Source organism: Sturnus vulgaris, chromosome 5, assembly GCF_052056855.1.
Source record: "Sturnus vulgaris isolate bStuVul1 chromosome 5, bStuVul1.hap1, whole genome shotgun sequence".
In the NCBI taxonomy this organism is placed as follows: domain Eukaryota; kingdom Metazoa; phylum Chordata; class Aves; order Passeriformes; family Sturnidae; genus Sturnus; species Sturnus vulgaris.
The window spans coordinates 40,799,943-40,812,462 of record NC_142247.1 but is presented as its reverse complement, the minus strand read 5'-3'; the positions used below and the strand labels follow the sequence as shown (position 1 = coordinate 40,812,462).

Below are 12,520 nucleotides of genomic sequence, written 5' to 3'. Positions count from 1 at the left end.
TGTGCATTCCCTCTTTTCTTCTGTTTTCAGAAATAAGAAAAGTTTTTAAAAGGAAAAGTGAAAGGAATTAGTGGTAAAAAAGTTAAAAAGACGAATCATTTCTGGAAGAAAAGGAGAAGGGAGCGGGAGTCGGGAAGGGACAGCTGCGACAGCTGACACTAAACTGACCAAAGGGATATCCCAGGCCATATGACACTATCTTCAGCATACAGACATAAGGGAAGACAAAGGAAGTGGGGAGCAGTTGGAGTGATGGCATTTGTCTTCCCTAGTCATCGAAACCCATGATGTATCCCTGCTTCCTTGGCAGGGAAAGATGGTTGAACACTTGCCTGCCCATGGGAAATGGTGAGTGAATCCTTTGCTTTGCATCTGTGCACTGCTTTTGCTTTTCTTATTAAACTGTCTTCATCTCAATCCATGAGCTTTACCACTTTTACTATTCTGATTTTCTCTCCACTCATGTTCAGGCAGAGAGTGAACAGCTGTGTGGGGCTTAGTTGCTGGCTGGGGTTAAATCATGTCATATATCTACTGGAATAGAAAATGTTACCTGAAAAAATAATCTCCTTAGTTATCTCTTGCTTCCAAAAGTGCCAAAAAGCTCTCAGGATTCTCTCTGTAACTGATTTTAGGAAAATCTTTCTATCTGTATTGCCTATAATCAAAGTAGATCCAGAAAAGCTCTTAACTCCAACAATAGTCACAAGAAGGCAGAGCAGGGATACACAGGACTTCATTCTATCCACACCTTTACTATCACAGATGACCACATCACTGTTATGAAATTAGAAAGTTCCAATTCAAAAGACAGTTGTAATACTTTGAGTAACATTAATACATTTATTTAATTGTCATTTACTTTTCATTCATAAAAAGGACAAAGCACAGTCCTGTTCTACTCATTTGAAAAGAAAAGATAAAAAGTAACTAAAAAACCAGTTCAATATTTATCAGTATCAAATAATAGCAATATCAATTTTCCTGAAATATAAAGAAACAACAAATATGTCTATCTATATAAACTTTAATTAAGAACCTTGCATTTTAAAGCAGATGATACATTAGTTAGTTTTTCTTGACAACAATTTGAAGCTGAAGGTCCCAGTCAAATTTACACAATTATGTGAAACAGAAAAGTCTCCAACTATCTGATCAGTATGTGACACCTACCTCATCCATGTGCCTGATTTAAAAAAAGAGAAGTGGCTTTCCTTCCCAGGTCATTTCCATGCAAAAATGAAACAGCTTTGCTTCTTACACCATGTATTAGAAAAGTAAAAGGCAACCATGCATTTGGCAAAAGATGTACTTGTGATTGTATATTTATAAAAATGAGTCATACTGCAAAAGAACAAAACCAAATGAAACACAATAAAGCACATTTTTTTTGTACAGAAGACTTACAGCATATAAGTGTCTTACGTATGAAGAGACAGCTCATTTTTCTTTCAAATAATTATACAATTTATGAAACTCAATAGTGTTTGACACTATGGCATTCCTCTATAGGGGAGTTACCACTTTTGCCTATTTAAAAATTTTTAATCTTGTAACAAATAGTTAAACTAAAACCATATTATTAATATTTAGTAATGAAGACTCTACACTTTTACATGTAAATATATTGTACAAAATTATACAAATAAAATAAAGGGGTGTAAATTATTAATAGACCTATCCTTGCTTCATGTAAATATTATTACAGACCTCTACAGTATCAGTTCTAAAAAGATAAAATCTATTTCTAAGTAGCTAGCAAGGTTGTGCTAATAAAATATGATTCAAAGCTTATAATTCTTGAAGCATCAGACATTGCACTATTACTTGAGCCAGCTGATTCAACATCACTGTATTTCTTCATCATTCACACTCAAACTAATTCCCAGCATACCATGGAAAATGAAAGGAATGTGCATTTCTTTAACAACTTAAAAAAACCCAAACAAACCAACAAAGAAACTCAGCACTGAAACACTCTAGACACAGTCAGAACAAAAACATTCTCTATCTCTAATAGAGTTCCCATTTTGAAAAGGCCATAGTAAACATGTAGCTTTGACTAACATTTGGGATCTGACTTTCACGTACTAACACACAGTTGGATCATCCAGTACTCTATCAAATAGAGAAATGGTCTCAGAACTTTAAAACTCTTATTTACAACACTATGAACATTAGAATAATATCAAGTTCTTGAAAAAGCATATAGTTCTCCCAAATGTACGCCTTCAATACAGGAAGGTAACACCTGGTGTCTGCAGCATAAAAATGTAAATATAATAAACTTTTTACTGTGCTACTCTGCTTTTGCCATTTATTGTATATCTTTTCTTTTTTATATTTTAAATCTTTTCACTTTAAAAAATAACATACATTTCCTACCATTTCATGGTCCACTTGGCTGATCTTAGCATGGACTCATCTCCAAGCTCCTAAACGTTATATTGCTACCATAATAATAACAATAGGAATAAGACTAAATCAAAACCAATACATTACGCTGCTTCCCTTAAAGCTGACATTTGACTCCCAAAACCAGCAACAATTACCAGAACAGAATTTTTCAACAGAATTCTTTTAAGAAAAGATTAGACTAAATCTCGGTCAGTGAAGCACAGGTAAATTCCTTTAAGCTGAGCATGCTATCCATGTCTCGGGTGTCCTGAACATATTTAAAACAAAAAAAATCCTTACCACTGACTTTTACTTGAATTCCTTCAAATTCTATCCAATAACCTCAAGAAATATAGCTCTAAATAATGAAATGTTTTTGCTTTGACTGTCTCTCTTAAAACCAGTAATCCCAATAAATGATGATGGGGCTATTCAAAAATATGCAGTACACAAAACATACAGGATAGTACAGACAGACGTAGTACTCTTACATTTATCACATACAATCAACATTTCAATCTCTATTATATTTCACAATTTGTTATTCAAGTTAAAGCACCTACGTATGGTGATTTTACTTTCACTGTACAGCCTATGTTATTGGGTTTACACTGTAACTTGCCCCATTGGACCGAATCATGCAACTGTCACAGATCAGCATAAGTGTTTTATAAGGCATATTGGAACAAGTTAAAAATATTTCTTAGCCGTTCAAAAGTTGATTTACTTCATGAAGGAGTTCCTGGATGCCTCAGTCCTCTTAAAGTTCATAGGAAATCGGTAGGGTTATTCTTTTTAAAGTGTAATTTATTTGGCTTAGGATGGTGCCACAGGAATCAAAAAGAAATCGTGGTCCTCATCTTCAAAGGGAGTCCTTTGTGTTAGGTGGAGGACAAGGTGAATACAGCTACATTCAGAATCCCGAACAGGCAAGGACACCCAGGGCAGGCACCACTAGGACCAGGAGCAAAGTTGGTACTCCAACAGCAGCACCTGTGCATCGAACAGAAAACAACACAGTATTGGTCTTACTTGGTCTTACTTCAGCACTACGTGCAGTGGGGGGAATAATCCTGAAGTCCACAGAGTATGGAGGCTGGAAACCAGCTGGCATATCTCAGCACAACCCCTACCTGTATGGATAATCTGAAATGGACAGAGACTTGCTACAGTACGACAGAGGACTCACTCTTTTGTTCTGCAAGAGCTGCGTGTTTATGCAGCATGTTTATACAAGAAACAAGGCCATTCAGGACACATCTGTGTATTTTGATCTGGCCAGTCCGACAAGCCAGGAGGTTATTATACCAGGAGGCAAAAGGTCAAAATAAATATTTAAGCATGGGAAAACAAAATGAATGGAGTCTTTGAAATGTGACAAAGCAAAGAGACACCTTTGGAAATGTTAATGCTCATATGAACAGCAATAATCTGAGAGATGTCAAAGAGCCTGGTCCGTTTGTTTACTTGCCAGATTACAAAGTCCAGGTGGCTGACTTCTAGCAGTGTGGCATTTACGTCTGTTAAAATCACAAGGGTACTTCTTAAACAAATATTTTAAGACATAAAATATTAATCTATGGCTTACAAACTTTACATGACTCGCTCTGGCAAACAGAAATAAGAATTGCTATCGTTAAGCGGTTTGTGTTGTGATGCTCCAGCACTCTTAAGAAGCATATATATGAGAAAAAAATCCCAGTCAAACTGTGCCTGGCTGTCAGTCTTGGAGATGGGCAAAAGGAGCCTGAGAACTGGCTATTCTTTCATCCCAGAGAGGGTTTGCCTGTATCAGGTTGGCAGATGGGCAGTGCAGGACCCAGCTTACTGCTTGGCTTGCTGTTGACCACTAAGCGCAGAATGTTTGCAGTCAGTGCTGACAGTCCTGAGGCGCTGCTGGAACAGGCCCACTGGACAGCTCTACAGAAAATGTTAAATGAAGAAAAACATACTGAGAAGGTAATGCACAAACTGAAAGGCAGGGATTTCAGCAGGCCTGAAAACAAGCACAGCATGACAAACTGTGAAAGTACAGGGGTATATTCATCCTATTTTTTAGTGATTTATGAGGCACATTAATATTCAGGTTTTATTCCTAAATATCAAAGTAGAGGTTAATTAATGAAGCCATGGTGGGGTGCAGGTGGGGAGGGGGAAAATGAGGTTTTGTGTTGAAGAATACCCACAGAAAATGTATTCTGCTTTAGTCAGACCAGGATACCAGGATAATGCAGTTGGAAAGACACAAATAAAAATTTTGAAATGCTTCTAATGGAGGAAAACGAGACAAAAAGGTTGCTGAGTGAAGTTGAACGATGTGCAAGTATGAGGAAACATCTGTTTGCGCTTTGTTATTCTACAAAGAGATAGGAATAATAAATATTCCCCTGAGATGTGCTTACTGGCTCCAGAATAGTTAGCAATTCTCATTATAGTGGTTCCTTACAAGGTATAGGCACTGTTGTAGAGATATATTTACCAGCTTTCTTTAATAAAGCAAGTCCTACCCTTGGACAGCATATTAACAGAACATTAACAGAATAAATGCACATTAAACAGATCATCTTTTTCTTTCTTGTTAGATTACTGACCTATGTGTAAGGATCCATACTTTAGAGGAAACACTATTCGCCATTGCATGACGGCCAGTACGCTCCTGTGGCTCATGAATGAAAGTTAAAAAAGTTTTCCTAAGAACAGACTACAAGATTTAATTCTGTGCAGTAATGCAATTGTGATCTGTCAGTTTCAGCAACCTTTAAAAGCTAGGGAAATGCCAGATAAAGACTTAATGGGTGTGTACAAATTAACATGTGGATGTAAATTAAAAGAGGATTATTAAGCTCTCTCTGAAGTCTGACCAGGTATGAGCTGGATATATGCAGTGCCTAAAGATTCTTTCTCTCCTCAGTGTTATAATGTGTGATCTCGCTCAACCAGCATTTTATGGATCCACTGTGCAAGCAATTGCAAACTAAAGCCATCAAAGTCAGTGTCAAAACTGAATCAGCATCACACATTCCAACTACCACTCTAACGTACCATGTGTGAACTTACTATCAAGAGTTTTAATTTATTTTAAATAAAAAAAAACACATACCCTTAAATTTGGCTGGGGTTTTTGTGTGGTTTTTTTGTTTGTTTGGGGTTTTTCTGTTGTTTTTGTTTGGTTTGGTTTGGTTTAGTTTTTGGTGGTTTTTAATTTTTTTTTTCCCCAACAGTCTGAAGCAAAACCAGTAAAATCTTGCATGGACTTTACTATTGTCTGGTACAGAATTACTGTTGTTATTTTTAAGTTTATTAGATATTTTTAAATTTAGGACTAAACTATCTATAGAAACATGTAGTCAGAATGTAGTTTAACGTCAAATAAAATCTGTATGGGATGCATGCAGTTAACCTAACTTTTTTTCTGTCTCCTATTGTCAGGAGCTTTTCTCACACAAGTGGTTGTTTGTCTGATTAAAGGAAAAGAAGAACTGCTGGATGGCTTTTCCTTCAGCAAGATCTTTATGTATCACAGGAACTCCCTGTAAAGTCCCACTAATCCACAGCCTTCTATTAGTATTTTAAATTCTCCATTGCCATCTCAATCACATAATATCCAGGATGAAACTTTTACACTTCTGAAAGGATATCCTAAATTTTACTGACATCTTGAATAGTATGCAACAGTCTTCCAAATATATCCAAAAGAAATGAAATTAATGCCTACATGAAACAGGCATTAAAACAGTTCAGACTTTCATGTATGTCCTAAGACTTTGTGACAATTTGTTACATCATTATTTTCTTTAAATGTTACTTATCTTTATATATTATATTTTTGGCCCTTTCCCCAACATCAGTGTCTTTCCATAGAGGATTGTGAAATAAAGGAACCTTTGAGCTCTCCTGGACCACAGCAAGCTGCAACCTCCCTCTGCGTGGGGCTGCTCAGTGATGCCTGGACCCAAGGTATCATCAGAGCCAGCAAACTCTCAAGTTGCTATGCTCAGATTACTGCTGATGAATGCCAAGGACCCTTTGCCTGTTGAGAAGATGCAAATGCATTCAACACAAGCTCTTCACTGAACTCAACAGGAATTATTCACATACTGCTTTAGGTCTGCATGTGAGTGTGAATATGCCATAGCAAATGTACTGTGAATGTTGCTCAGGCCTGTAAGAGAGTTACTGATGTGCTTATAGTAAATGCTACAGAGTCTTTTCTGAAATTGTTCAAGTTAGGCTATTGATTAAGTGCTGTTAAGTTTAAGTGCTGCTAAAACCTTTAGGCCTAAATCATTGGTCAGGTCCAAGGCTGAGTTTGAAACCTTTTGACACAACTGGAGAGTCTCTCTTTCCTTTGTGTCTTTACCTTTCCCCATCCATACCTTTTCCTATCCCTTGCCTCCATGCAGATAATTTTAGGTTGATTTTAGATTTAGACTGATTTTAGATTTTATTCTGATTTTCTCTGTGTGTTATGTTCATCTTGTCATGATTTCATTTTTACATTTAATCTGCTTTTGCTGATACTTTTGCTGGTGATTCTTCGAACAACCTAAAAACTCATTCATGACAGTCTGCCTTTGTGTCTGTTTTGCAAAACAGATTCCTTTTATTCTGAAAGAATGACCAAACTCCTACCCATTTTCCTGCAAATAATACTCTCCTTCTGGTCCAGGATCCAAGGACCTGTATTCCATTAGAGCTATCTGGTTTTTCTCTCTCCTTTTTAATATAAGAAAGGTTAATTGCAAAGCCTTCTCATATTCACTTCCTCCTTGCATCAAACTAATTTTGTCCACTTCCGTGTGAAAAAAATAGGCCACCTGAAAAAAATGAATGGATTTTTGCCTCTTTCAAGTCATTAGTTTCTTTATCAACTATCAGGCTTCCTTTGTATTTGTTTTCTCAGTGTTTTCATATTTACTCAAGTAGAACAGAAAAACAGAAATGGGGGAGAAATATTTCTTTAGGTTAAACTAAATTGCATAAAAGAAAGAGGTGGGTTTGTTGTTCTTTCTTTCTATTGGAAAGATATTACTCTTGTCCCAGCTGGAAATACTGTCTTCATGAAAGACTACTGCAAAAGAAATTGGTAGTATCAGCAGACGTGATTTAAATTCTGTTATCCCTATTCATAGTAAATGGAAAATAACTGAACTAATTATAATATACTTATTGTGCATCACTGGCATCATTACTAAATCATGCATCCAACTTTCCCTTGTCTAGGAAACCTTTGTTTGTGCACGAGGAAATTTTCCTCTTGCCTGTGCCATAAACCTTTCAAGAAAGGCACTGTGATTTACTGTTTTTGCATCTGTATGGGATGGAAACTAAGCTGTCTGTCCATCTGCCCATGATTTGTGTTGCTAACCATGCTAGGGTTGCTGTGCATGTGGGGAATAGCTTCAGCTGTCCTAAAAAAAGCTTCTTTGAATTGCTGCTGATGGTCTAGGTGGTTTTTACACTATATGATGTTAGTCTGTCCTCTCCTACTTGAAAATTCAGAGTAAAGGAAACATTTTATTTTATTCTGGCAAGAGCACCTGGAACCTTGGCATTGTCAGCAGGCAGAAGCTGGGGCTTCTTTTTCACTGACTCTAGCCCTGCCACAGACCTAGACTGCCAATATGAGAAGATAACCTGGACTCTAAGAAAAATCACAAAATTATTACTTAGCTGTCAATAAACATAGGTTGTTTCTCAAATACTTCTTCCCCTTCACATATACTAATATTCATTACAGATTCTTTTGCATGGAGTAAAATAGAAGACCACTGGTAATATTTTTTTATAAAATATAACCCTTTTAAGTTGTGCATGCAACTGTGACCTAGCCAGAGGATCTTCTTTGGCTAGCTAGCATGTGTGGGGATTTCTGAGTGAGGATTCTACTCCTCGTTGTTCAAGAAAATAGGTGTTGGGGGTTGGATTGCTCCCCTTTTCTTTCTGTGGAATTACTCCCATTGTTATGCTAAGTAATTGTGGCTACACCTTAAAACAACAGATAATGTTCTCTCGTAGGGGGGTGGCTGGAGGGGGAGGGGAGGGAACCGGAAAAGGAAAGGTGGGATGGGGGGGTCTGGAGCGGGGCTCTCTCTCGCTTGGCTCGTTGGAGTGGGAAGACAGCCTGGGCTCCGCTCTGGCATCTCCCCCTGCCATCCCAGCACTGAGATCCACGCTCCCTGCCTTTGGACATCGCTCTGCTGCTCTCCCATCTCACCCTACTATCTCCGGACACTCTGCTGAGCACCACGACCGACACCGTGAGGGGGAGTCACTTTCCCATCCCCTCTCAGCCCTGGGCCGCGGCCGCCATCACCCAGCCCTCTTCAACTGCGTGGGACCTGCCCTGCCCCCACAGCACCGGTAACAGCACAGGGAGACGGCCTGCGGCCAGAAGGGACTGGAGCGGAGCTAGACTGTTCTGTTCTGTTGCCAATTTTTATATCTGTTGTTGTTTTCTGCCTTGTTAGATACCAGTAAAGAACTGTTAATCTTATCCCCATATCTCTTGCCTGAAGGCATCTGAATTGGACCTAAAATAATTAAAAGGGAGGGGGGTTGCACTCTGCATCGCAGGAAAGGGGCTCTTGCCTTTCCTTAGACCATACCTGTCTTTCAAACCGAGACAATAGGGATTTGTGAATTTTTCTTACAAATAAATTCAGCCCAACTATATACCAGATGTGTCACTCTTTCTGACTTGCAGATAGTCCACATTTAAAAAAATACATGGTGCACTGGGCAAACAGCAGAAACTCTTCAGGTGCAAAATGGTGGCACAGCCTTCCTCCCTCTGCTCCCTGAGCATTGCAGCATCACAAGGAATGATCAGTGGGAACAAGCAGCACCTAGGGCTGCAGTGCAACTTGAAAAATATGCAGACAATGAAAATAATGGACTGAGTAGCAGCAAAGAAAATAAATTAGTCCAACAGGACAGACCAGCTTCAACTTGGCCTTGCTCTTCAGCAAGGCAGAAAAAAAAATCATAAATCAGGCATTAAAGTCACTGCAGAAAGGAAGAAAGGAAAACAGATTATCACAGGATAATGCAGACTAAGAAAACATAACTAAATATGAAAATAATTCCACTGTCTGTCCAACCTTTGAGTTTGAATACAGGAAGAAGAGAAAAAATTGAAATTAATAAGAACATGGCTTTTCAAGAAAATGCTTGTTCTATCACTGAGTATGTTGTAATGCATGGAATTGCCACCTTACTCAATAAAACTAAGGCTTGGAAAGAGGCAATACCAATAAATTAGAATTGTGATGAAATGAAATGTGATGATGAAGAAAAATCAAGAAAAATACCAGAGAATAAAATACGTTGATTTAAGCAAATGTATGTACCAGGTTAGAGGGCATTCTGGATATTTGCTACTTAATTTTTGAGTCATGAGACAATAGCAAATGCATTTTGAAAATTACTCCTCTTTTAGAGGAGAGCTCTTTCGAAAATGTACTTTTACTTTAGTAGAAGCTTTTTGCTATATTCTTGGACCAGAGGCATAAAAAGTTCCAAGGCAAGTAACAAAGGACTGTCATGCCTCAGCTAGATAGAGCCTGTTTTCTTCAGTATTACTTACAATTTTTACCTACGTTCTCCTTCTCTTATTACTACCACAAACTTTGCAACAGATGGACATTTTCAAATTACAAACAGAAGATTGCAATTATACCACGTGAGAAGTGAATGATCACCTGACTTACTTGATACTAATATGTACAATAAATATTTGTCCCCTTTCAAATAGTAATTGAAAAAATTAAAAGATAAATAATTAAAAGAATTGTGTAAATTAGTACAGGCAACATTTATGGATTTTCCTTTGAAATAGCTGTACTTCAAAGTAAATACTATTTCAGGATCCTGAAACATGCCTCTGGCAAATTGAATTCATATGTGTATATATGTATATGTGTGCAGTGAACACAGAGAAACTGTAATTTTGTTCTCTTGCTAGAAGCATATACAATACATAAATTCTTCTTTGACCATGTCACTGTTTAAACTGAGACATTAACCTGATTTCACCTATGAAGCTGAAGGTGTATGGTATCTTCTTTCCCAATATCTACCCAAATGAGAAGAGTAACCTTTCTCTCTCTCCCACCCTGGATGAAATTTTAAAACCTGAGAACTTGATTCTCATTTTCTTTACTCTGGCATAAAGCAACTGTACTGAGGCCAGTGCAGTTACACAATTCAAGTGAAAAAAAGAACTAAGCACCATACGGTTTTAGTTCCTACTGATTGCAAGATTGTTTTGATTACACTAATATTAGTAATATGACAAAGCACTGCAGTCCAAAAATCATGCAAGAGAGAAAAAAATAATTCTCAGTCTTTATTATATTTCAAAGGAAACAGAGAAGCCTATTATTAACTGTTGAAAAAGACTCCATTGGTTACAATAGTTGTTCCGACCTTTATCTCTTTGTGGTACCTCAAGAATTAATTTTAAACTGTGTAGCTCATTAATTTACTCTAATGGGCTTGAAAAATATCCCCAAGCTCCTTACTCTACAACAGGCACTGGTCAATAAAATACAAAGGATCGTTGCTGTATTTTACACTAATTATAGCTGTATGCTGGGATGCACATATACATAGAGTGATTTTATGATAAGAACTTTTATATCAAGATGTTCACTAAAAAGAAATGAATGAGAGATAACTGTGTTTGGTAAACGTCTATATCAGTCAACTAAAACAGTGTATCCTATTGGAAGCTGACTAGTTATATGAGAGTAAAGTAGCTGCAGGATATTTGCCTCCCCATTTTGCAGGTGACTGGATTTTTTGTGAGATGGAAGAGGATGAGGAAAACAAAAAGGAAGTTTTTCCATTAAACAAGGAATTGAGATGATAGAAACAAAATCTACTTCTAGTTTCTTTCCCATTAGACTTTCAAATGTAATTATGTTAGTTAAAACATGCTACAATTTTAATTCCCATGTTAGGACCTCAGGACCAGTTAGTGCTCCTGAACCTGAAATACAGGATAAAAGATATCTTCTGTTGTCCTGCCTGGCCTCCACCTGTGTCTTGCGGTGACTTTATGATGCTGAATTGTATTCCCATTCATCTGTTTAGCCCAGAAATAAGTTTTGTGCCTTTAAAACTATATCCAAGAGTGAAGTGGGGGAGAAGGAAAAGCGGTGGGATTTTTTCATGGCTGTATTCAAAAACAGAATTAAGAGCTTCAGCTCTCTCCCGGTGTGTGTTGTCTGCAGCAACAAGGAGTGAGAAAGTTCTCTCCTTTGCTTTTAATAAGTTTTTTTTAGCTAGCTAAGGCAGAGAAGTTCCCGGGACTGTGGCTTTTTCTTTTCCTGAAACTATTCAAACATGCTCTGGACCAAAAAAACCAGGACTTTCACGCCTGTGACCCACTGGGGCTGCATTCCAGCGCCAGAGGGACTGAGAGACACTCAGTGAGCCGAAAAACACCCACAGAGGACTCCCTCTGAACTACAGAAGGACTTTCTGAATTTGCCATTTCTTCAAAACAGTGAAAGGTTTTATTGTTTAATATTATTCATTTCTCATGCTTATTAAATTAAATTATTTGCTTGTTAAAGAAACAGTTTTTTCCACTTTTCTCAAAGGAAGTTTATCTCCCGAATAGATGGAGGGAAGGACTGCTGAATGTTGCCCTTTAAGGAATCATCCCTTTGGAAGTATCCAAACCAAGACAACCTGCCTATCCAGAAGGCCTCAGGTCCCCAGTATTTCATGTCATGCGTGTCAGAATTGTGTGGATTTCCCAGAGGCACAGTCCCTGTCTAGCTGGTGTATGGTAGATTTTGTGGATGAGAACTTGTCTGCAGCGTGGAAGACCTTCAATGCAAAATTGCAAACCAGCATTTGTAGAGTGCTATATCTCCTGGTGGTGCTAATTCTGTACAGGCACACGTTGGGGGTTGAATTGTTCCCTTTTCTTTCTGTGGAATTTTTCCCATTGTTAGGCTAAGTATTTGTGGCTATACCTTAGTAGCAATAGTTTTCTCTCATGGAGGGGTGGGGGATAGGGGGACACTGGAAAAGGAGAGGTGGCACAGGGGCCTGGGCTCTCTCGCTCTTTCGCTCGCCGGTGGAGTCGGAGGAAGGCGGCCGGTGC

General features: G+C 38.0%; 1 protein-coding gene across 1 annotated transcript in view; it reads right to left on the bottom strand.

The window, feature by feature from the left end:
- Nucleotides 1–735: 735 nt before the first annotated feature.
- Nucleotides 736–12,520, bottom strand: part of CNTN1 (contactin 1) — a 216,047-nt gene continuing 204,262 nt past the window's right edge. Inside the window, exon 24 of the mRNA XM_014871147.2 lies at nt 736–3,390. Within this exon, the coding sequence (XP_014726633.1) occupies nt 3,311–3,390 (80 nt within the window). The 3' untranslated portion in view covers nt 736–3,310. The remainder of the gene's footprint in view (nt 3,391–12,520) is intronic.